This window comes from Rhododendron vialii, chromosome 3a (genome assembly GCF_030253575.1).
Source record: "Rhododendron vialii isolate Sample 1 chromosome 3a, ASM3025357v1".
Taxonomy (NCBI): domain Eukaryota; kingdom Viridiplantae; phylum Streptophyta; class Magnoliopsida; order Ericales; family Ericaceae; genus Rhododendron; species Rhododendron vialii.
Window position 1 is genome coordinate 15951701 of NC_080559.1, and position 25812 is coordinate 15977512.

The following is a 25812-nucleotide window of genomic DNA, read 5'->3' on the forward strand; positions in this document are numbered from 1 at the left end:
CTCCAAAATAATCCATGGTAGCCTGGCAGATTGTAATGATAAGATAATTAATCAAACCACAACATTAATTCAGAAAACATCAAAACAAAACCATGGACATCCCCCATGGATAGGGGGAAGAAAGAAGAAACACACCGACTATAGCAACCAAATGATTATCCAGTGTCCAATAGCAGCTCAGCTAGCAACCTCCAATACAAACAGCAATAGCCTTAGTAGCATATTCAAAATTTGGACAAAAATTAAGCACATCAAGCATATTTTGAGCACCTAAATTTCAACTTTCAAGAACAAATTTCAGCGTGCGAGAAACCAAAATTTCAGCTACTAAAACAGTGATCTCATAATTTTAGTACTATTTTGTTTTTGACGAAATGGGATACAATGGTTTGCGATGCATGACTCTTGGGCATATCATATCAATCTCCAACTTCGAAACTCTAAAGGCCCACATATATTTTTCCAAACTAAAGTTTTAGAATAACAAGGAAAACTGAAAGACATAAAAAGTAAGGGAAACTTGTTTTTCAAAAGCAATACAAATGGAGAGACGAGAAGGAAATCCGCTGCTATGGTTTTTGTTAACATCAAGCTAATGCTTTTCACCGTATTTAGAATAAAACTTAAAAAAAGCAACAGCATCGAGTGAAAAACATATCATTAATTTAATTAACATGTTTTCACATCAAAACCCCAAGTACTTGCAGTAAAATAGGCCAAAGACGACGACCGTGAACGAAGGCGGGCCAAGGTTGTAAATACTCACCGTTTGAGAGTTGTGAGTCACTGGAAACGAAGAGAGACAGAGGTGAGTCAGGAAAACTCAGATCTAGTTGTAGATTTAGGGTTTTAGTCATTTGAGTCGCTGAACGGCAACAGCAACGGAAACAGAAATGGCAGTCGCTGAACGGTCACTGACTCACCGCTGGAAACGGAAATGGAAACTGCAAAGGCAGTCACCACGGTCACCGACTAGGGCTTGGCCGCTTGGGCTTCACTGTTTCAGAGTTAAGAGGGAGAGTGAAAGACGTTGAGAGAGAAAGAGACGTTGAGAGTCAGAGAGAGACGTTGAGAGATGAAAGTGAGAGAGACCGAGTCAGATGAGATGAAAGGGCTGCTAGGGCTCTGGCTCTCCTCATCTCTTTCTATTTATACCAGTGTCGTGCTTAATTATGTGCAACAGTCGCACCATAATCCATATGCACTCAATAAAGAAAAATTCTCGTAAAGTTCTATAATGCATCAATCGAGGGCCGCCCAAGTTATTTTTTGAAAATCGGAACCGTCTATCTTTTATGTGGGAGTGATTATATTATTCTTGCAAAAAATGAAGTAAATTGGTTATCGATATATACTTGATCGCACATAACAAAAAATTTCATATTAATAAATTTACGTCCCGATGAAAGGGCTTCCAAAATCCGATAGACGCAAAATTTGCGAGAGTGATTAAAGCACCAAGAACAACAAAATTAACGGTATGGATCGTCATAGTTGTGTCGCAATCGTGTGGCTAACGTATATTGGACTATAGCAGAATACATTGGTATAGAACTAGAGAAGTTTGATGCATAGATTTGAAAGGTAGCTGCAGACTCATTTTTTCGAATGTCCGATCTAAACCGTTATAATTTACGATCTTATCAAATTTATCATTCTCCCCTAAATAGGTAATAATCGGATGTCGGAAACCACATGATCAGAACACATTCGGTGCTTCCAAAAGTGTTAAAGTCCTATAATGCATCACTCGAGGGCCGTCCGAGCTGTTTTTTGAAAATCGGAACCATCTACCTTTCACGTGGGAGTGATTATATCATTCGTGCAAAAAATGAAGTAAATTGGTTATTGTTATATACTTGATCGCACATAACAAAAAATTTCATATTAATGAATCTACATCCCGATGAAGGGGCTTCCAAAATCCAATAGGCCCGAAAAATTGGCGAGAGTGATTAAAACACCAAGAACAACAAAATGGACAGTATAAATCGTCATAGTTGTGTCGCAATTGTGTGGCTATCATACAGCGTATAAGAGGCCCGTTTTTATACAATAGAATTATATAATATATATATTACTTGTTCCAATTATAAGTACAAAAAAATTGTTGGCCTTGGTGGTTTGAGATGTGTGTGAGTGTGTCAAGTCCTGAAGGACTTGGGTTCGATCCCTATCGGCCATAAGGATTATTTTTTTTAAACCAATTTTTTTTCTTATTTATTATTAGTTGTACCAAGTAAAAACATAACATAATTAATGGCCTTGGTGGTTTGTGATGTGTGACAAGTTCCATAGGACATTAGGACTTGGATTCAAATTCGAATCACATGGAGGTTTTTTTTTAAAAATTAATTTTTTTCTTATTTATTTTCTATGTATTTTTTTAAAAAAATCTTTATTAGATAAAACACAATGTATATTAGTATATGTGTGGTAATTGGTATATTATCATGTTTGAATTTTGATTCAAATTTTCTTAATCATATACTCCCTCCGTCCCTTATTTTGTGTCCAGTATTCCATTTTGGGCTGTCCCTTAATAAGTGTCCATTTTGTAAAGTTAGTGGATAAAAGTTTGTGCATTGTCTATTTTGTCCCTAAAAGTATATTCCATTTTGAAAAGTAAGTGAGTAAAAGTGTGATGATGATGGGTAAGTAAGGAAAGTGGAGAAAAAAGTTGATGTGAAAGGTATAATGATGATGTCTTTTTAATAAGTTGGAGTTACGAAGCAGGACACTTAAAAAGGGACGGATGGAGTAAAATATTTTAAAATCTTATTTTAGATTTTTAGTTAAATAAAAGGAAAAGATTAATAAATTATTGAATTATCAAAAAATACATAGAAATAAAGTATAATCTGAAAATCCCTTGTTTATTTAATAACATTTTTTTTGGTTTTTCCATGTCTCATGACGTGCCATGTTGTGCCTTGACGTGCTTGACGAGAATCGTGTTGTGTCGTGCCGTGCCCGACTAGAACCGTGTTGTGTCGTGCCATACCCATCCTACTTTCGTGCCCGTGCCTGGCTAGAATCGTGTCGTGCCATGTCGTGACTCGTGCCCCATCCCACGCCCGTGCCGTGCCCGTCTAAGACCGTGTCATGCCATGCCGTGCCATGCCAACTTCCGTATCGTGCATGTGTCGTTCCCGCTCACTTCCGTGCCTCTGTCGTGCCGCGTGCCCACAAAGACCGTGCCGTGCCAGGATTAAACCGTGCCCGTGTCGTGTCGTGTCACCTTCAAACGTGTCGTGCCCGTGCCGACCCGGCTCATTTGACACCTCTAATCATCGCTGCTATTGAGTTGTCATTCTTCTGTATAGTGTCACTAACGCCATTGCCATTTGGGGAGATTTGTTGTAGATTGATAGGGTTTGAGTTTGGTAGGGGCAATTTAGGGCTGATATTTGGCTAAACCACCATAAAATCTAGGGTATTTTCGTCTAAACATTTTATTTGGTAAGCCATGTGCAGGTCACATGCTGTTTTCTATCCTATTTCCTAGTAAATTGGTAATGGAAGGTGTTAAATGGAAAAAGTCACACATACTTAGGGGGTTAAGTGATTGAGTTCAAACTTGAGGAGGGTAACTCGAAAATGAGACATAGTTGAGAGGGGCTTAATATAATTTACCAAATAAAATTTTAAAAACAAAGCTAAAGAATAGTAATTCGAAAAACTACTCAAAATTATCTACATTCTTTGGAGGAATTGTGGGAGTTATACATAAAAATCGTTATCACCCTTCACATAAAATAGATGCGAGAGTGGGCGCGAAAACAAGTGCGCGAAAGTGTCATTTGCATACTTTTAGGTACTTTAGGATTAGGATATGCAAATAAATTAAGACTTATCATAAGCAAGTGGCCAAAAATTTTGAGTAAACACTATAGGGAGTGCAATTTCCCAATTTTATGGGGTAATACAAAAGTTATCAATTCTGTACCAATAAGCATACCGTTTTCTCTACTGGAATGGTTTGTAGCGGTACTGGTGTATATCTCGGTATAGTTTCGGATTAATGATAATATATATTTTATATATTTTAATATATATACAAAAAACCAAATAACTCAAAGTAGAGGTGTAAAATAAATTTTGACACTTTGTTATACCTTAAAATTAGTTCTAATGACAAATTAAGATAATTAATATATTATAGACTCCAAATTTTGTTGAATTATCTTAAAATTTAAGAATTTTTTAAGCAAAAGAACAAAATAAGCAATTTTTTTGTCCAGGCCGGTAAGTCCGGTACAAGCCCGGTGTCGTTCGGTACACCTGGTATAGGCCAATATTTAGAGCAGTATGGAACACCTACTTTTGTGTACCAATTTATGTCCGTCACGGACCGGAACGAAACGAAATTCACAAACATTAATATTGGGTAATACTGCAAGAGCATCTCTACTCCTTACTTAAACTCAATTTTGAGTTAAAAACCTCCAAAATTCACCTTCATTCCTTACCCAAACCTATACCAAATTTGGTTTTTACTCACATTCTTCCCCAAATTTGGTATTGAACCAAATCCTTCACCAAATTTTCCGGTGGTGGTTGCTAGTGGTAGGTGGTGGTTGTGATGGTGGTGAGCGCTGGTGGTGGTAGTTGCTAGTGGTGGTCGTGATGCTAGGGAGGTGTCAATCTAGAGTTCTGGGAGGTGTCGATGTAGGGTTTTGTCCAACCTAGGGTTCTGGGTGTTTGAAGCCGTGAAGAGAGAGAAAGGAAGAGAGAGACCTCAGAGGCAACTGGATTTTGGTGGAGTGACAGCGGTGATGGGTGGTGATAATCGTGAATAGATGAGATTTGAGTAAAATATGAGTTCAGGAGTGAAAGACTTCATACCAAATCAGGTTTTTATCCAAATTTTTACTCAAATTTGGGAAAAAACTTGATTTGATATGAAGCAATCTAATGGGCAAATGCAAATCTAGGTATAAATTTGAGTAAAGATTTCATTAATAACATAATTATAAATTTGAGGGGAGAAAATAGCTTTCAAAATTTGAGTAAAAGTTTCATTTAAACTAAATTTGAAGAGAAATTTGAGTAAAGAGTGAAATGGTATTTTGAGTGACTTTTACTCAAATTTAAGTTTGAGTTAAAATTTGAGCAGGTGTTGGTGAAATACTCTAACGAATGCAAATCTCAGCAGAGAGGTAAATATTGACCGAAAATACCATCGACGCTTATATTAGACTTGTCCAGTTGGTCAACATACTGGTGAGAGGAGCAGAGAACCATGGAAGCCCCGGCAGGACTTCGACTAGCCCTAGTTTTCGCAGTTTTGGTCCACTTCTCTCTCCTCCCCACATCGTACTCTCTCTCCTCACAGGACCTCCAGATCGTCAGCGCCGAACGCAGAGTAAGCTCTCTGATCATCAATCGTCTCTCATCTCATCTCATCATCTGTTTGTATATCCTGTCAACAATTCGTTTTAGAATTTGTTTATCGACCTTGATCTTTTGTGTATTTCATTGGCATTTTGTTAGTACCAATTTATGAAGTTGGTTAACATTTCACACACAATTTGTGTAGCGTATTTTACGGTTGAATCTCGAGATCTTTTATTTGATGAGCTTCAATTCTGTCTGGAATTACAAATCTGATTTTTCTTTTTCTTTTCAGATTAAAATGTATTTGATAAATTTGTTTTAGAGATGTTTCTATGTTTACGCAAATAGTCAAGTTATCTGGATTTGACTTGCACAACCAAGCAGGCTCTTACTGTTGTTTACCTATACTCTCCTTACTTGTGTATCTATACGAAGTCTGTATGCTTATTTTTTGGTACATTTTTCTGAGAGCAGCCACTTTGCGCATATTGCCGAAGGTTAGTACTGTCTCTGATCCTCTCCGCCCATACCCCCAATGATTGGGGACTACATGGGTCCTGTTATTGTTGTTGTTGTTGGTTTGGCACATCGCAACCAAGCAGTCTTATCACCGTGTGCTGTTCTAACGATTTTGTATGTAACATAGCTATACTTGTTAGTATTTTCTTTGCTTTTACAATGGTGAAACATGATCAATTTATCAAAAGGAACGTATTTGATTAAATGCAGGTATCTAACTGATTAGTGTTTGCAAATTGCAATCAGTGCTTTTGTTAATTGGCTAGCAGTATATAATTATAAAACTTGTTTGGTGTTTCTGAATGTCAGTCACACTGATATGGTTGATCATTGTTGCAGATTGACTTGACATCGCATATCACGAGGGTTTATTTGACTTTGAAGGTACTCTTACATTATTCTGATTGATCTTGACCAATAGTTGTACTTTATTTGTGCATTTATGGTAAATATAAGAAAGTTGTTTCGTTGCTTAGAAAAGGGAATAGTTGATGAGACCATGTGCCTTGCGTGAAATGTATGGGTTTTGCTTTTATTCATATTGTAATACTTGTACCCATAATGACAAGTAGTATCTATTACTCTATGTGTTTTGTGAAGGTTTATTTTGCATTATGGTTGAGTCTTTGCGTTCAAAACGAACGTAATTCAGGGTGCTAATCCAGCTCATTGTTTGGAGCTAATTGTTGAACTTTCACTCAGTAGGTTCTAGTTTTAAATGGTTAAATTGTCCCAATCAGCTATGGTTAAATGGTTCTAGTTTTCTCGTGTTTTTTTCCCTGTATATTGCAAGTAACATAGCATGCACTTTCATATGTGGATATTTCAGGTTGAAAATACTGGGACCTCTCCGCCGGCTTCAGAAATCCTTCTTGCTTTCCCACCTACCGAAGTTGATCACATTGCACTGCTCAAAGCAGCTGTTACAGTTGGAAAGAAGAAGAAGAAATCTTATTTGCCTCTTGATGTGAAGCCATCTGAAGGGCCCAAGGCGCCAAATGAAACTAAATTCTTCACTGTTTTGTTGCTAAATCCGTTAAGTGTGGGAGAGTCTTTAACACTTGAAGTGCTTTATGTATTGACACACTCTCTTGAACCTTTCCCATTGGAGATTAGCCAGTCAGAGCCTCAACTTGTCTATTACCATGATAGTGCGATACTATTGTCACCATACCATATTAAACAACAAATAACTGTTATAAAGACACCAAGTACCAAGGTGGAATCATTCTCGAGAGTGGAACCCACTGACCATGCTGGTACAGAACTAAAATATGGTCCCTATGAAGACCGCTCTCCATATTCCTTTTCTCCCATAATCATTCATTTTGAGAATAACAACCCATTCGCTGTTGTTGAGGAGCTTGTGCGTGAGGTGGAAATATCTCATTGGGGAAGCCTTCAGATCACAGAGCATTACAAACTGGTCCATGCTGGGGCTCAACACAAAGGTGTCTTTTCAAGGTCAGTTTAATGCTTGTTTACGTGGTATTTTCTTTCTCAGCCTTCTAATATCTCATACATTTGAATATTGCAATATTTTGCTGCTCTGGATTTTTTGGTTGTTTTTCCCCTATTGCTAATCTTACTATTTTCTATCATGTAGTAAAATGTCCTAGTAGATGCGGATATTGTGTGTATAGTATCTGAATCTGAGTGCCTATTTGAACCTGTTTCGGCTGAACCTTCCTTCTTGTAGGGTTGATTATCAATCTAGGCCGTCTTTGAGTGGGGTGTCTTCTTTCAAGCATCTGATTGCAAGATTACCCCCTAGAGTTCACTCTGTATACTACCGAGATGAAATAGGGAATATCTCATCATCACATTTGCGTAAAGATTCTAGGAAGGTAAGTATTGTTTGCTATATTTTGTTTTCAACTGTAGAAAAACAAGAGCCAATGCAACTCTAAAACTTTGGTTGCCACAATTGTCTTGAATATATATGCTTTTGAAGCTTTCTTGTTTTATTCTGAAATTAGCTTCAACGTAGTCATTACTCAACTTTTAAGGTTTTTTTTATTAAGGAATAATTGGAAGGAGTCTTTATTCCCATGATTTTATGTTGTTGGCTACCCATATTAAGAGGACATTTTATTTCTATTTATCCCCATTGTCCAATATGGATCAGCTATCTGGATGAAAATGCTACTTTGATTTTATGTGGGAGTGGTATGCATTCTGGATGAAAAATTACCTGATTGACCACTTTGCTATTTTTTGTGATCTGGCTACACTTCTGGGGCCCTATCGTGTTTTCTTTTCAAAAACTTCAACTTTTGCATGAAAAGGTTTCCTACTGGTCTGCAGTAGTTGTTTTTTTAGTTTTCGACTTTCCGCTTGATGGACTTATGTCTTTTCATTTGGACAAAGATCTCAGTTCACATGGTTTTCAGTTAGAAAGAACAGGCAAATCTCATATGTTATTGTCAGCTGATATCTATGTACTGACAACTTTCTCTTTGTTCTCTCTCTCTCTCTCTCTCTCTCTCTCTCTCTCTCTCTCTGTTTTTTTTTTTTTTTTTTTTTTGGGGGGGGGGGGGGGAGGTACTCTCTCTTTCTTTTCATTGCAGTCAGAATTGGAAATAGAGCCGAGATATCCTTTATTTGGGGGCTGGAAGGCCACTTTTGTCATTGGCTACGAGCTGCCATTGCAAGACTTCCTTTTTGAGTCATCTGATGGCAGGCGTTACCTAAACTTCACCTTTGGATGTCCTCTTGCAGAGACAGTTGTGAACAAATTGACCATCAAAGTGGGTACACTTCTTTGAATGTAGATTGGTTGATGAAATGATTCCCCTTGCGTTCTCTGTGTCATGTCAGAATTGGAGCATATATGCTAATCCAGGGGCTGCTGTTTTTAGGTGGTGTTGCCGGAGGGATCAAAAAACCCTTTTGCCATAGTTCCTTTTCCAGTGGAACAAAGCTTGGAGGTAAGTTATTATGGCATACCATTGTTGTCATCTGCAGAGACATTGGTAACAAAATATTTGTGCATATGAGTCGAAGCCATTGTTGTGTACTTTGTCTCTGTTAATGCTCTTGTTTTGATTTGTCCTGAAGCACCAGTTCTTTTTCAACTGATTCTTTATTATATATCCAAAAAATTAGTAGTAAATAGTATTCTGGTCTGGATAAGATATTCTAAGTACCCAACTTTCGTGAACATGAAGTTGCAACAGTTCTTTATCAAGCAAATCTATTTATAAAACCAAACCAAACCAAACCGAGCCTTATCTATTTATTCTATAAGCAAATGTAAGAGCTTTACGAAGCCTCCAATTTCTCAATCCTTTAATCTCCTTAAAAGTTGGGTTTCTCTACCGTATGTGGCAATCCTGCCCCTCTCAACTCACTTTTTTCTCTCTTTTTCTCCTTTTTTCCCTTCTCCTGATTTATGGGGAAGCCTTTTAATTGTTTGTACATAGATCCAAGAATTATCCTTTTATTTGGTAGGTTTCAATTTCAAAACAAAAAAACTACCACCTGTCAGATAACTCCCCATGATTAGACAACTCCCGATGGCTTGATAATTTTCCCCATGATTAGAGAACTCCCCATGGCTTGATAATTTTCCCCGTTTGTTTTTCTTTCATCGTATATCCTTCATGAGTTCACCAGTCTCAGTCTCTCTCTCACGCCTTCTGTGTCTCTGCCTTTCCGCTACTAGCGTTGTGCCCATTCAATACACGGGAATTGAAAAAAACTTCAATGTATACTTTTTCCCTGTTGTCCTGAACTGGCACAAAGCTAGTTCCTTGATAGACATGTGTACCCAAGTGATTTGGATACAACCAATCTAACTGCAATGTCGTCTCATATTCCTATTATTGGCGTATGCCCAATTCATTTGAATAAGACCAATTTAACAACAATCTCTCTTCTTGACTCTGCAGACTAGCTACTCATACCTTGATGTCGTTGGAAGGACTGTTGTAGTTTTGGAGAAGAAGAATGTAGTTCCTGAGCACAACTCTCCTTTCCAGGTGATTTGACAACCTGTTGTACTGATTAGGTTTCAACTACCGATTGTGATATGTTTGTTCTTTCAAGCCTCTTGAGGGCCATTTTACATGATTTTGGGGAGCCAGGAACTCACGATGGGCTCAGTAAATTTTCCCGTGGGCACATTTAACTCATGAGCCCAATTCTAGGGGCAAGCAAATTTTGTTTCGTAGTCATTCTGTATCTCAATTAGTTGATGGAAATATGTTTTGATTTGAGATGCACAAATTTATGCAGTGGTATGCCAACGATAACAGTGTAAGGGGTTAAATTTGCAGAACAGTTTGCTACTTGAATATTTTAAGAAATGTTACAGGATTTTGATGAACACAAAAGACACCTAAAGATGTATAACCAATTAACCATGTTATATTTAGAACTTACATCGATGATAGCATTGTTTGGTGTTGTTTCTATCTCTATACTCTATAGATGGCATAACTGTGAAAGGTAATAATTTTTTATCTTACCGTCGTTAAGGGTAGTATAGTCTCCGTCTTTTCGGGGTTTGCCTTGGATAGTCAAGATTTACCTCCATAACCAACCATTACTCTTTTAAAAGTAACTTTTCAATTACTTTTGCGATACATTTGTATTTTGCATTTCTTTAGATCGTAACTAGGGCTATAAACGAACCAAGCAGCCCGCGAGCTTGGCTCGGTTTGGCTCGTTAAGTCTCGGCTCAGCTCATTCAGTAAATGAGCCAAGCTCGAGCTCGAGTTTTTGGCTTGTTTACTAAACTAGCCGAGTGGAGCTTGGCTTCTGCTCGGCTCGTTCGACAAAAGCTCTGCTCGTTAAGGGAGGCTCGGCTTGATTAAAGAGTCCGTTTAGTAAATGACTAAGCTTGGCTCATTAAGGCTCGAGCCGAGCTCGAGCTCGCCGAAGCTTGGCTCGTTTACAGCAGTAATTGTAACATGCTATCAGAATCCGAGTAGCAGGGATGGCTTGCACATGGCAGGAAATGCCTAGTGAGCACATTATCCATGAGGGAGTCTGTAAATAGAAGTTCCATGTCATCTAGGTACAATAGTAAAGTGCATTGTATAAGGTTGAGGTACCATCACTTCAGTAGCTAGCTTTTGGGTTGAGTTCAGCCTAAACGATACCTCCTTTGTGTTCTCCCAGGTTATAATATAGTCGTAGATTGATAATGCAAATATCTTTATTTCCGCACATCTTTTCAAGTTGTAAATCAAATGAAGCATACAACTATAAATAGTCGCACTATGATACTTATAGAACCTGAACATGTCCAAGCCAGGAGGAATTCATGAAGCCAGAGGATTTAATCTCAGGAAGTAATAGTCTCACGAAACCAGTAATTCAAAAGATTTTCTTTGCCAACGCAAAATAAACCTGTTAGGATACTACCGCTAATCTAATTCACCTCGAGTCATTTCCCCAAGCTCATATGCCTCAACCTCGGGCCACTACCTTTTCTCCCCTGCTTTAGCCAGCACCAGCTTGCATTTTGCAAGTTGTCTGGTTAGCCAGCTTAAGGTCTAAGTTGACATATGCCTAAATGGTCTCTACTGCTATAGCTAGTCAGAGCGACGTTATACTTCAACAAGTGTCAGAGCATGCATTGCCTCAAAATCCTCCTGACTTGCTTTGTTCGGCTCATTCCACCTCTTACATGTATAGTAAAGTTCCCAAGACACTTCATAAGAACTTACATATAAAAAAGTGGACTCAAATATGCATGAAAGTACTAAGCTTCCTCTCAAATGACAACAATAATTTGCAAGTCTCCAGCTTGGGACAGTTGGGTTTAAAACAAGCCAAGAACCTCAGAGGCATGACTCAAGCTTGACATTGTAGTAGTTGGTTTTGCATCATTTGATAGACCAAACAAATGACTTGGATTCTCAATTAGTTGATAAGTCTGATCCTCCTGACTTGCTTTGTTCGGCTCATTCCACCTCTTACATGTATAGTAAAGTTCCCAAGACACTTCATAAGAACTTACATATAAAAAAGTGGACTCAAATATGCATGAAAGTACTAAGCTTCCTCTCAAATGACAACAATAATTTGCAAGTCTCCAGCTTGGGACAGTTGGGTTTAAAACAAGCCAAGAACCTCAGAGGCATGACTCAAGCTTGACATTGTAGTAGTTGGTTTTGCATCATTTGATAGACCAAACAAATGACTTGGATTCTCAATTAGTTGATAAGTCTGAAAATGAGTCGAGCTCAAACATTTTACCACTTGAGTTGTTATGGTTGGTTTACAGGCTCGTTATGGGGCCAAGTAGAGAGCACCAACTGTTTGTTGTCCACACCGGTACACCTGACCCTACTTTTGCTTATACGACATAACTCTGATTCATCCCTTGCAATTGTCCTTATCACTCTCTCTTTCTCTTCCTAAGATGTCAGCTCTCACCCTAGTGTCATTTCAACACCCACCATGCTTTTCAAAAGGCTCCTCAACTGGCCTATGTAGCCTCTACCACCCCAAAGTTCTTGGCCTTAATTCAAGTTTTATTTGCAAGTCCACATAGGGGATTTAGTATTATAGGTGAATGTAGACACCCCATTTTGGGACCACCAGATGATCCCGAAGCAGGTGTTCCAAGCGTTTCCCCAATGATGAAAAATGCCTTTGATGTGCAATTGGATTGATTATGAGCCCTTTAAAACACATAAAGACTTGTGCACATTAGGTCTTAGGACACAAAGTCAACCCATATGTTTACTTGGTCAAACCTGCCATACGCGATGTTTGACCTTTTGCACCCGCACACTTTACACAACAGAGAATCTGTCACACCAAGCCAGTTGGTGCATGCAAGGATCAAAGGAGTGCGCACAAGGTTGGAGCTTGCGTATGCGACCTTTCATCGGAAATGTCTTGCTAGTGTCGCTGACAGCACAATCTATGTGCATAGGTGCAGGTCATAGACCACGGGAATCTCCCACCAGCTGGTTTGAGAGTCTTCGGACCAATGGAAAAACATCCCATTTGCTTATAAATAGGACCGTTGACCCTTGGGTAAAGAAGGCTAGAGCCTCTAGACCAAAAATTAGAACCATGCTACTGGTACATACAATCTGTGCGCAGATTGTGCACAGATTTTGTAGTGGGGCCCACCACGGGTTCCACACAAATGAGCCGAGCCGTTCATTAAATGTAAAATATTTTTTCAAGAGTCCCCGTAAAAAATCAGCTCAATGTAATATCTATAAGTGCTCGATCCAATCATCTAAATTTTCATTCAGATTTCCGGATAATGAAAAGTTAGATGATTAGATCAAGCACCTATAGGTATTGGATTGAGCTAATTTTTTACAAAAGACACTTGAAAAAATGTTTTACATTTAATGAACGGCTCGGATCATTTATGTGGGACCCATGGTGGGCCCCACCTCAAAATCTGTGCACAGATTGTATGTACCAGTAGCACTTCAGCAAAAATTAGGAGGGAGAGTCATTATAGTTGAGATATTGTGGTGGTTAGGGTGTTCTTGTTAGAGGAACTCCTCCAACTAGTGTTAGTGAAGTGATGTGTTGGATTGTGTCCCACATCGCCTGGACAAGCCCCCTCTATGCTGGTTATAAGGCCCTAGCTTCCCTCTCCTTAATACCTGGGTTTTAAGGAGACTGTGGGCTGAGCTTATTTAACATGGTATCAGAGCTTTGGTTGGGCCTTTCGTTGGTGAACCCTTGTCCGGTTGCCACGCTTTGTGGGCCAGGGGGTGTGTTGGATTGTGTCCCACATTGTCTGGACAAGCCCCCTCTATGCTGGTTATAAGGCCCTAGCTTCCCTCTCCTTCATACCTGGGTTTTAAGGAGACTATGTGAGCTGAGCTTATTTAACATGATGCATGCACATCTCTGTTCTAAATGGCGGCCGCCGAGGCCGCCTAGGCGCTTGGAGGTACCCTGCCGCCACGCCAATACCCCTTGGCGTTTGATTTGGAGCCCAGGGAGGTTTGGCGGTGTTTGGCGGCCGCCTAGGCGGCCTTGGCGGTCTTGGCGGCCGCCTAGGCGGCCATGGCGGTCTCGGCGATTTGGCGCCCAAGGAGGTTTGGCGGCCGCCTAGGCGGTCTTGGCGGGCCTTGGCAGGGCTTGGCGGCATCATCAACGTCTTTGGAGGCCTTTGGCGGCCTAAAATGTATAGTATTAAACTAATGTAGATCAAGTTTTGGAAGGGTATGGAGGAGAAGAGTTAAAGAAAGGAGATGAACTTTTAACTTGGTATTAGGGATCTCCGATCTCGTTTATTTCTACTTATTGTCTTATTCAACTTATTTGCTAGTTGCTACTACTTAATTTCATTTGGGTTTGTACATTAAACTTTGCATTATGGTTATGTAGAACTTTGATCTTGTATTATGGATACATAGAATATAGTTTGATTGGATAATGGTTTGTTAAAAAAAAAAAAAAACGCCGAATTGCTTGGCGGCGCCTAGGCGGCCGCCTAGGCGGCTTGGCGCTTGGAGGTGGGTCTCCGCCCTACTAGCGCCAAGCGCCATTTAGAACATTGATGCACATACAAAGAAACCTAGGGCATTTACTGTTGCCTCTTGGTTTTTGAGAAGCATAGTCAAGGATTCTTGTGAGTTTCTTGGCTAGTGTCTAGTAGTAAATGCACATAGATACTTCAGTTTCAAGTTGTCTTGAGTGTTTGAAGGGAGATTGCTTGATCCAAAGGTGAGAAAGCCTCTATATCTCCTATGTAACCTTTGAGGGGAACATCTGGACTAGGGATGGGGTCAATACTGTGTCCTGAGCCCAAACAGCCTTGAAAACAGAACCGACAAAAGTTGAAGCTGCAAAGCAGACTCCTTGCATACGCAACAGTGAACCTTGCGGACGCAAGAATAAATATGGCGCACGGCATGTATTTTTCGGAATGTGCCATGTTTTGCTGAAGATGCAGATTTTTACGTTTATTTATGCTTCCTTTCCATAATATGCATGATGCTGTCTTCTTAACATTCTGTTCATTTTAGCATGTCAGACAAGCTGCCGTACGCAACAAAATTCTTTGCGTACTACAGTCTGTAGGTGCAGCAAGTTGTGCTACGCACGACAGAAGGCTCTGCAACAGTTTTGTTTCCTGTACAGTATCTATCCACTGTTTGATTATGATGCATGCTACGTGTTTATTGCTTTTGATCCCCTTGGCATGTTCCGCCTCCCAGGTACTTAGTTAATATGATAATAGGATTGATATCCAACGAGTGATGGTGGGTGTCTTAACACCTGACCTTCCTACCCCGTAACTTAGTTCCCAAGCCTGAAATATCTTTTTATGACCCAAGAAAGCGAAATGTATGGGCAACGAACAATTCTGAATTGCTGGAAAAGAAGAGTCATGCCAACCTGGTACTGGCATGAGCTGACGCCCCTTTTCGTCGGGGGTTGAGGACTCCCACAGCAAGAAACCGGAATTGGCATGCCTCGAGAATACTTTTGGTGGTCATTAAGAGTCCCAGCAGTATGATCATGACAATTGAGTTTTCTTCACATCCCAACTTTGCTAAAAAGAATAAGGGTGGGTCTTGGTGGGCTTGATGTGTGTGTGTTTCTGTGGAGCAGTTCTCTACTCTCTGACTGCTGTTTGTTTCGTTATGGGTATGAGATTTATGCTTTTTGGCATGTTCTTTTGCAGGTCTACTACAACTTCAACCCAATATTCATGCTCGTGGAGCCGTTGATGTTGGCTTCTGTTTTTTTCTTCCTTTTTGTGGCTTGTGTAGCTTACCTGCACATCGATCTTTCCATTCGGAAGTGAAAAAAGTAGGGATTCTCAAAGGTACTGAGAAAATGGTATATTTATCTAGACTTGATGTTGCTATCTATTGAAACTTGCTTCTTTCTTGTGTAGCTTTATTGTTGAGTCCTTCCACTTGGATTATGACTGGCTGGCGGCTGGAGTACTTCAAAAGTCAAACATGATAACAAATTTTGTGGTACATTTAGAAGTTATGAAAATTTTCCAATCATATATCGGTTTGAGCTGGCAAAATGATGGTTGTACATTTTGCTCTTTTATTGAGATTAAAGTAGGCCCCCGCAATCAAGGGAAGCATTAGATTGTTGCCTTATTTAGACAAGTATAGAGGACTCAGATATTTTGGAGATGTTGTTTTATTGCTCTTTTTTTACCATTCCATCCAAATCTATAATGCTGTTTCTCTGCTTTACGCAGTATATATGTATGCTTGTTTTAGGGTAGAAAATATGATGGATTTATGTAATGTTATATATACTATTGTGGTAATTATCGTATAGTTTGTTTCGCTAAGGAAGCAATGTGCTTAAGACTAATTGTTGGGCGATTCTCCGACTTCTCTTGTTCTGCTACGTCTCTCTTGTTGCTGCATGGGAGAATCAAGGTAGGAAAAGGTTTACAACAGACCGAACTCATATTTCTTTTGCACATATTTTAAATGCTAGTATTATACAGTAATCTTGAACATTTTTTGGGCATCCTCCATCCGAATCGAGCAGATTCCGCATAAACAGGTTAGGTAATCTAGTTTGACAATTAATTAGTACTTTTCATGTGGTCTATTGGGGGCAATACTCACACCACACCAATTGCTAGTATCAGTTTTGAAGTTGCTTGTATCTCACTTGGTGTTTCCAGAATGACATCAGAAAATGGGTAGGATCAAACTAAGGTTCCTCCTTCAGAATTAGGAGAAAATGCACCACATCATATGCGTTGGCCTTGACTTAAAATCTACTCCTAATAGTTTGTTAGTCCCTCAACCTTGATGTTAGTTATTTAGTTGTGATCGCAGTATTCTATTATATTATATATATATAGAGGCAGAAATCCTATTGGTACCGACGGTACCCATAGGGAAAATGTACCGACGGCCACCGGACGGCCGTCTCCGGTCACCGGACGGCCGATCCGAGCCGTCCAAAAATTTTAAAAAATAAAACCGAGTGGCCTTACGCGAGAATCAATGGCATCCGAGGTGTGTAGGGTACTTGATCCGAGCACCCATTTTTCGTGTATATTTGTATATACGTGTATATACACGAAAAAGGGGTACTCGGATCAAGTACTCTACACACCTCGGATGCCATTGATTCTCACGTAGGCCCACTCGATTTTATTTTTTAAAATTTTTGGACGGCTCGGATCGGCCGTCCGGTGACCGGAGACGGCCGTCCGGTGGCCGTCGGTGCATTTTCCCTATGGGTACCGTCGGTACCCATAGCAGTACTCGCTTCCAAGTCAGGATCATAAACAGAAATTTGATTTTCGAAGAGCACTGTTAAATGTCTTTTAGTGTTTGTATTATGTGTAATTTTGGCACTAAGCCACAAATTTTAGAGCGCATATATAAGAAAGCGGGGTGCAAAATTCATTAATCGTGTTTTGTACAGCATATTACTGGAGCAGACGTTGATTGGTTTAGAAAACTAATGCATATCCCCAACGAGGTTAAATTCTACACGGCCCCTCCGTGTAGAATGGGATGAGCGGCAAACGAATTTATAACTGACATGTCACCCTAATGCCCATTTAAAACGAGAAATTATTCGTTGCCCCAAGGGCAACAGCCAGGTGGTGCCTCCCACCTGCCACTGACACGCGTTTTCTCGTTTTCTTTTCTCCGCCTATCCCATTAGACACACAGCCTTTTCTCTAAAATTAAGTGTTTCAAATTTCAATCCGTTTGAATGGGTGAGAAGATTTTATTTTTTTTATCATTTAATTCTAAAGGGTCATAATTAAATTTTGACTATAGGGCTCTCGTTGATTAGCCCTAAGAAAGTCGTAGAATAAAATATCTCTTAGGACTAACCAACGAGAGTCCTAGAGTCAAAATTTAATTATGACCATTTAGGATAAAATGATTAGAAAACTAAAATCTTTCTATCGGTTCAAACGGATTGAAATTTGGAGCACTTAATTTTTTAACCATATTTTTTAGGAGTAATATATAAACTGAAGGTTGAAAAATTAAGTGTTCCAAATTTCAATCCGTTTGAATGGGTGAGAAGATTTTATTTATCTGATCATTTAATTCTAAAGGGTCATAATTAAATTTTGACTATAGGGCTCTCGTTGATTAGCCCTAAGAAAGTCGTAGAATCAAATATCTCTTAGGACTAACCAACGAGAGCTCTAGAGTCAAAATTTAATTATGATCCTTTAGAATTAAATGATCAGATAAATAAAATCTTCTCACCCATTCAAACGGATTAAAATTTGGAACACTTAATTTTTCAACCTTCAGTTTATATATTAAAAAATATGGTTAAAAAATTAAGTGCTCCAAATTTCAATCCGTTTGAACCGATAGAAAGATTTTAGTTTTTTGATCATTTTATCCTAAATGGTCATAATTAAATTTTGACTCTAGGACTCTCGTTGGTTAATCCTAAGAGATATTTTATTCTACGACTTTCTTAGGGCTAATCAACGAGAGCCCTATAATCAAAATTTAATTATGACCCTTTAGAATTAAATGATAAAAAAAACAAAATTTTCTCACCCATTCAAACGGATTGAAATTTGAAATACTTAATTTTAGAGAAAAAACTGTGTGTCTAGTGGGATAGGCGGAGAAAAGAAAACGCGTGTAAGTGGAAGGTGGGAGGCACCGGCAACGAATAATTTCGCGTTTTAAATGGGCATTAGGGTGACGTGTCAGTTATAAATTCGTTTGCCGCTCATCCCATTCTACACGGAGGGGCCGTGTAGAATTTAACCTCATCTCGAGCACCACCCGGTTTTGGGGCAACCAATCAAATTTGCTTGTTTCTGTTCAAGCTATCGACTGGGTGGAGTATATATGTAGAATAGACAAAGGGATGGAGGATATAGAACATCAACATTTCCAAGCTACCTCCGTCGGGATGCATTTTAAACCCAAAAAAAAATTATCACGGTTTTTGAAATTCAAAACACTATGGTTCCATAAAAACGATTTATTAAATTTAAAATATTTTTGCAAGGGCTTAGATTCAAAAACCTAGATGATTAGATCGAGTACAAAAACGTATTGAATTGGGCTGATTTTTTTGTGAGATTCTTTGAAAAAATATTTTAAATTTAAGGAATGGCTCGAGTTGTTTGTATGAGACCTATAGTGGATTTCATATCACAATCTGTGCACGATTTATGTCGACAAACTTTTAGATAGTTTCGATTGCACTCAGTTCCCATTCAGTTCGACTATGGGCCTAAATATGTGCACAAGTCCCTATGTGGAGCCCACTCCAGATCTCAAAAAACGATTCGAGCCATTTATTACATTTAAAATATCTTTTTGAGTGGTTTCTTAAAAAAATCAGCTCATCGAATTACTTTATGTGTTTGATCCAATCTTCTAACTTTTCATTCAAATTTAGGATTAGATGCAAAGTTAGAAGATTAAATCAAACACTTACAGTTATTCGATTGAGCTAATTCTTTACAAAGCTGCTCGGAAAGATGTTTTAAATTGAATAAATGACTTGGATTGTTTTGGTGAAATTCGGAGTGGGTCACATACATGGATATAATTTAAAGGTTTTAGTTGAATATTTTATTTGTTCAATAAACATAGTATGACATTGGGTTGGATGCTACACACCATTCATCACATCCGACTGCCAGTAGAATGTTTATTTATTTATTATTATCAAACCACAAACATAACATAATATTACTAAACTTGAAAGTTTAGCTGCTGCCTAACCTCAGTTCTCGAAATTTTAGAAACTACAACATAATCAAAATTATAAGCCAGATTGACAATATCAACCCAAAATAACTCTCACAAGCGCATGAACCCCACTGGTTTGCAAAAAACCTTGAACTACAACTAAACTATCCGAACATATTTCAACCGATAGCCAACCACAATCACGAGCCCAGCATAGCGCATGCCAAACAGCCAACGCCTCTACTATCAACGCCGAACTTGCAAAGACTTCCCTTCTTCCTTCATTACGAACAACACCCTTATCATCTACAGAGCACCATGCAACAGCACCCTCCCAGGTCTCCCTATGCCATGCACCATCCACAACCAGCTTCCGATCCGCCATAATCCCCACCAAACCACCTCGCGAAACTGCTCTTTGACCCTTCCCAACCACTCCTACCGCTCTCCCTTCCCCAACCCAAACCCACCCATGATCTTTCCAAGTAACACCAAAGTACGATAAACCTCCCCCATGCTTTGCTGCAACAGATCCTGAGTACGGCCAAAAACAATGTTATTACAATTACACCAAATAGCCCACATAATAAGAATTGATTCAATTAGAATAGACTTATGTGGAACACCCTTTCACCATTGATCGAACCACACATTAAAAGGCATCGAACACCCAACTGTAAAATCAAGTCCCAGATTCGACGCTCTCCAAAACCTCCAAGCCTGCTCACATACAAAAAATAAATGTTCAATTGACTCCTCCCCCATCCCACAAACTGGGCACAAATTGTAAAGGAGTCTAGTTCAAGGGATTTGATCACAGCTGATCCAAGCTCCACTTCAGTATCCACGTCAGCTGTATTAAGGGATTAATCTGCTAGTTAGTGGAGTGGTTAGTTTGTTGTAAACAGAATTTGTAGTCAGTTGATGTGGAACGATGTATGAAGAGGGCTTTGCCCTTGTTTGTATCGATCAAGAAAACAGAAATGAAATTGGGGAATTCCATCTCTCTCTCTCTCTCTCTCTCTCTCTCTCTCTCTCTCTCTCTCCTCTTCTTGATGTGTTCTTGATTCAGTTTTATTCTTTCCACTAAATTCCATATGGTATCAGAGCTTTACGACGAAAGTCTGATCTTCGATCCTTGAAATTGTGTATTCAGTTGGTCCAATCAGAATGACGACTTCATCAACTTCGAACACAAGCGAGAATGATGTAACCATGCCAGCAGCCTAGCATTTCTGGTGTCAAATTTTCACTCTCTCGTCACAATCAAGTTGAATGCTGAGAACTTTCTTCTCTGGAAAACTCAGGTGTTGAATGCTTTGAGGGCAAATGGTTTCATTGAGTATGTTCGCGGCATCGTGGGTCCACCGCCTACACAGATCAGAGATTCAAGCAACAATTTGGTAACAAATCCTGCGTTTCTTACTTGGACACTTATTGATAATCAGTTACTATCTTGCCTGACTGCTACGCTGTCGTCTTCAACATTGCCTCTAATTCTAGGGTTAGAACATGCGTCAGATGTGTGGAACAGTTTGGAGAATCGTTTCAATTCTCTTTCTAGGTCAAATCTACATGAGCTCAAACGCACGCTTTTTAATTTCACAAAGACTGAATCAATGGGTAAACATTGATGATATAAAAGTTTGTGCACAAAAGTTGAGTGCTGTAGGATATGAGGTAGATGATGATGGCATGGTGTTTCATGCTATCAATGGTTTACCAGAAGAAGAGTTTAGTTTATTAAAACAAACTCTGAGAACTCATCGAGATCTCAAATTTCATGAACTCGTGTCTATCTTGAAAGCAGAAGAACATCAGACACGAAAAGGCAAGAATAAGGTGGAAAATGGGGTTAGTAGTGTGTTTCTGACTACTGAGAAATTACAAGATCTGAATATTTCTGGTGTGAGTAGTTCTACTCAGGGCTCTGTGTCACCAACTGTTGGCAACATTGGTTCAAACTCTGTCCAAACTTCACGTATCCTGCCTACACCACCACATGCTTTACAGTCCTTTCAACCTCAAGCTTCTTCAGTACCTATGTTTCAACCTGCTTTTGGTCAATCTCCCACATACTTTCCACAGTCAACTCCTAGGTTTAATCATAACAATAGAAACAGGCCAAGAGGACAAGGTTTTGTTTCTTTTCCTAGGCCAGCATGCCAGATATGTGGCAAAGACAATCACTCAGCTCGTACATGCTACTACAGAAACACTCAAATTTCTGGATTTCCACCTCCTGGTTTTACTGGTGCTGGTATGCCATCTGGTTTTGCAGGGGCTAGTATGCCATCTGGTTTTAATGGATTTCAGATGCCTCCATCTCCTGGTTATCAAATTTCTTCTGGTTATCAAAATGTTTCCATGTGGCGACCTGTGGTTTCATCTTCTTTTCCAGTGCCTCCACAAGTCTCAATGCCTTTTGCTTCACCAAGTTCATTGCAATCTCCCTTAATCTCACCTGGACCTGGTGCTGTTTCTGGATATGGTGAAGGGTATCAGTCAGTTCTCTTCTACTGGCTCAGCACCACCTTCAGCTTTGGCAGCCTGTTATATTCCTGGTTCACCCAGTATGAATGACATGCCAAACACAGCTCCTGCACAGAATTGGTTCCTGGATAGTGGGGCTACTAATCATGTTACTTCTGATCTTCACAACATACAGCAACCTCAGAATTACACAGCAGGAGCGGGAGTGCTAGTTGGCAATGGTAATACACTCTCTGTTTCTTGTTCTGGTACTGGTATCTTATCCACACCAAAGACTCATTTTCAGCTCACTAATATACTACATACTCCTGCCATCACACATAATCTCCTTTCTGTTTTTCAGTTTGCAAAAGACAATAATTGTTCTCTAACTTTCAACTCTTCTGGCTATGTCATTCAGGACAATCTTACTCATCAAATTCTGTTCAAAGGGCCATGCCACAAGGGCCTCTATCCTATCCAAAGTTGCTTTGAATCTGAGTCATCTCAGGTTCCTTCTGTGTTTCATCTTAATAAAACTGTGTCCACTTCTTCTGCTACATTGTGGCATAGGAAGCTTGGTCATCCTAGTATTCCTCTTTTTCAGTCTTTAGTTAAGCAGTTTGACATACCTGTAACTGGATCTCTTGATGTTCAGTGTTATAGTTGTAATAAAGTCAAGAGTCACAAGTTGGCTTTTCCTATTTCTACAACTAAGTCTACTTTGCCTTTTGATCTTGTTCACACAGATGTGTGGGGTCCTGCACCCATTTCTTCTGTTAAAGGGTATAGATATTATCTGCTAATCATTGATGATTGCACAAGATATTCCTGATTGTTTCCCTTATTCTATAAGTCTGATGTCAAAACTACTCTTGCACAGTTCAAAGCTTATGTTCACACCCAGTTTAATACACATATTAAGACTGTTAGATCAGATAATGGAGGAGAATTTGTCAACCACTATTTGATTGATCTGTTTCTTAACAGTGGTATCATTCATTAAACATCTTGCCCTCACACACTTGAACAAAATGGTGTTGTGGAGAGAAAACATAGGCATTTAATGGACACAACCTTAACTCTTCTTGATCAAGCTGGAATGCCTGCTAAATTTTGGTTTGAAGCTTTGAACACTACTGTATTTTTAGCTAATAGGCTTCCTCATTCTTCTTTACAGTTTCAAGTCCCTCATGCTCTTTTATTTCACACTAAACCTGATTATCTTTCTCTAAAACCTTTTGGTTGTGCTTGCTTTCCTTGGCTTAAACCTTTTCATTCACATAAATTCATTCATAAATCTTCTACTTGTGTTTTTCTGGGGTATTGTACAACTTCCAAAGGCTATCGTTGTTTTGATCCTCATACTAACAGAGTATATGTGTCTAGACACGTGAGATTCTTTGAAGATCAATTTCCTTATTGTTCTTTTCTTACTTCTTTTCCTTCTACACAAGATACTGAGCAACCATTAAGTCACTTCTCTATCCCACTTACCTCTTTTTCAGATATAATCATTCCTGTAAATCCACCTTCTTTGTCTCATCTTGATTCAGTTCCCTCTATACCTACACCTGTTCCTATCTCTGAGTCAGCTCCCATCATTGTCCCTATTTCTGTTCCCTTACCTGTTTCTTCTATTTCTGACTTTTCTTATTCTTCTTCTCTTTCTTCTTCTCCCTCTCCTTCTGCTTCTACTCATATTTCTGGTGCTTCTTCATGTGTTCCTATTTCTTCTGTTTCATCTCCGCCACTAGGTCTCAGAGTGGCATTTTTAAGCCTAAACAACCATTTACTTTGTTTACTTCTACTTCTACCTCTCCTTCTTTACCTACCACAGAACCCAAACATTTTTCTGAGGCTGTTTCTCATTATGTGTGGCAAAAAGCAATGGCTGAGGAGTATGAGGCCTTAGTGAAACAAGGTACTAAGGTCCTTGTTCCACCTCCTTCTCATGGCAATGTTATTGGATGCCAATGGATTTATAAAATCAAGAAACATTCTGATGGGACAGTGGCCAGATACAAAGCTAGGTTGGTGGCTAATGGTAATCAACAAGCTGAAGGGATGGACTTTTCTGAAACCTTTAGTCCTGTTATTAAACAACCTACTCTCAGGGTTATTCTAAGTTTGGCAGTTCATAACGGTTGGTCTTTACGGCAATTAGATGTTTCAAATGCTTTCCTTCATGGTCTGATTTCTGAGGATGTGTATATGAGGCAACCTCTGGGGTATAAGGACTCAACACATCCTGAGTATGTGTGTAAACTTTCCAAAGCATTATATGGCTTGAGACAGGCTCCAAGGGCATGGTATGCTATATTCTCCAGTTATCTTGTGAAACTTGGTTTTCATCCTAGCAAGGCAGATACTTCCTTGTTTATTTTTACACAAAAGTCTGATATTACTTTGGTTTTGATCTATGTGGATGATAGTCATCACTGGAAGTGATTCCTCTTTCATTCAATCTCTTATTCTTCAACTTAGTCAAAAGTTCGTTATGAAGGATTTGGGTTCTCTGCATTATTTTCTGGGTATTGAGGTGCTCAGAACTATTGCTGGTTTATTTCTATCTCAGTCCAAATATGCCACAGATTTGCTTGCAAAAGCTGGAATGACAGATTGTAAGAGTTCTGAGTCTCCTGCCTCTGTCAAACCTGGGATTCCAGATAATGATTTTCCTTTTTCGGATGTTCAATTATACAGAACTTTGGTTGGTTCTTTGCAATACTTGACTCTAACCAGACCTAAGCTTTCTTTTTCTGTTAATGTCGCATGTCAGCATATGCATGCTCCCAAGCTGAGTCATTTTATGGCAGTAAAACGTATTCTAAGGTTTTAAGGGATTTTTCATCAAGGGTTGACTTTTGTTCCAGGGCCATTCTCTCTCACAGCTTTTGCTGATGCAGATTGGGTAGGGGACCCTATGGACAGAAGATCCACCACAGGTTTTGGTGTCTTCATGGGACACAACTTGGTCTCATGGTGTGCTAAGAAACAGCATACCGTGGCTCGTTCTTCTATTGAGGCAGAGTATAGGGCCATGGCACAAACAGCAAGTGACTTGGTTTGGTTGCAGCAATTGTTTTCTGAACTTCTCATTCCGTCTTCTACACCTCATGTCTTGTGGTGTGACAATAAATCTGCTATCACTCTTGCTTGCAACCTTGTGTTTCATTCGAGGACTAAGCACATTGAAATTGACTATCATTTTATCAGAGAACAAGTTTTGAATCATCACATTATCTTGTATCATATCAGTTCCGAGGCTCAGATTGCTGATATTTTCACTAAGCCTCTGTCTATTTCCAGGTTTCAACTGTTGAAGTCCAAACTTATGGTTGGAAATCCTCCCATAAGTTTGAAGGGGGGTGTAAAGGAGTCTAGTTCAAGGGATTTGATCACAGCTGATCCAAGCTCCACTTCAGTATCCACATTAGCTGTATTAAGGGATTAATCTGTTAGTTAGTAGAGTGGTTAGTTTGTTGTAAACAGAATTTGTAGTCAGTTGATGTGGAACGATGTATAAAGAGGGCTTTGCCCTTGTTTGTATCGATCAAGAAAACAGAAATGAAATTGGGGAATTCTCTCTCTCTCTCTCTCTCTCTCTCTCTCTCTCTCTCTCTCTCTCTCTCTCCTTGATGTGTTCTTGATTCAGTTTTATTCTTTCCACTAAATTCCATACAAATCACTCCCCGCCATACCCCGCCGAGCCAGCACTTGCTTCACCGGCAAAATCCTATGAATCACCTTAATTCCAAATAAACAAAGCAAATTTCGGAGGTAAATTGAGGCCCCAATTCTTCCTCCATATATCACATGCAATCCCCTTCTCTCCTAAGGTTGC

At 39.3% G+C, this 25812-nt stretch overlaps 1 protein-coding gene across 2 annotated transcripts; it reads left to right on the forward strand.

The window, feature by feature from the left end:
• The first annotated feature begins 5126 nt into the window (after positions 1-5126).
• LOC131318709 (dolichyl-diphosphooligosaccharide--protein glycosyltransferase subunit 1B) lies at positions 5127-16123 on the forward strand. 2 transcript variants are annotated; one of them, XM_058348648.1, is made up of 9 exons: positions 5127-5368; positions 6199-6243; positions 6689-7323; positions 7559-7706; positions 8430-8609; positions 8721-8789; positions 9753-9842; positions 15488-15631; positions 15704-16123. In XM_058348648.1, the coding sequence occupies exons 1-8, from the start codon at positions 5246-5248 to the stop codon at positions 15608-15610; spliced, it is 1413 nt and encodes a 470-aa protein (XP_058204631.1). In that variant the 5' UTR covers positions 5127-5245; the 3' UTR covers positions 15611-15631; positions 15704-16123. The 2 variants fall into 2 exon arrangements, with proteins under 2 accessions (XP_058204631.1, XP_058204632.1); XM_058348649.1 differs by having other exon boundaries at positions 5143-5368; positions 15488-15615.
• Positions 16124-25812: the final 9689 nt, after the last annotated feature.

Coding starts and splice junctions, on each gene's coding strand:
- LOC131318709 (XM_058348648.1), top strand. CDS start 5,246: ATGGAAGCCCCGGCAGGACTTCGACTAGCCCTAGTTTTCGCAGTTTTG. Junction 7,707..8,429: donor TGCGTAAAGATTCTAGGAAG/GTAAGTATTGTT, acceptor TTTTCATTGCAG/TCAGAATTGGAAATAGAGCC. Junction 8,610..8,720: donor TGAACAAATTGACCATCAAA/GTGGGTACACTT, acceptor TGCTGTTTTTAG/GTGGTGTTGCCGGAGGGATC.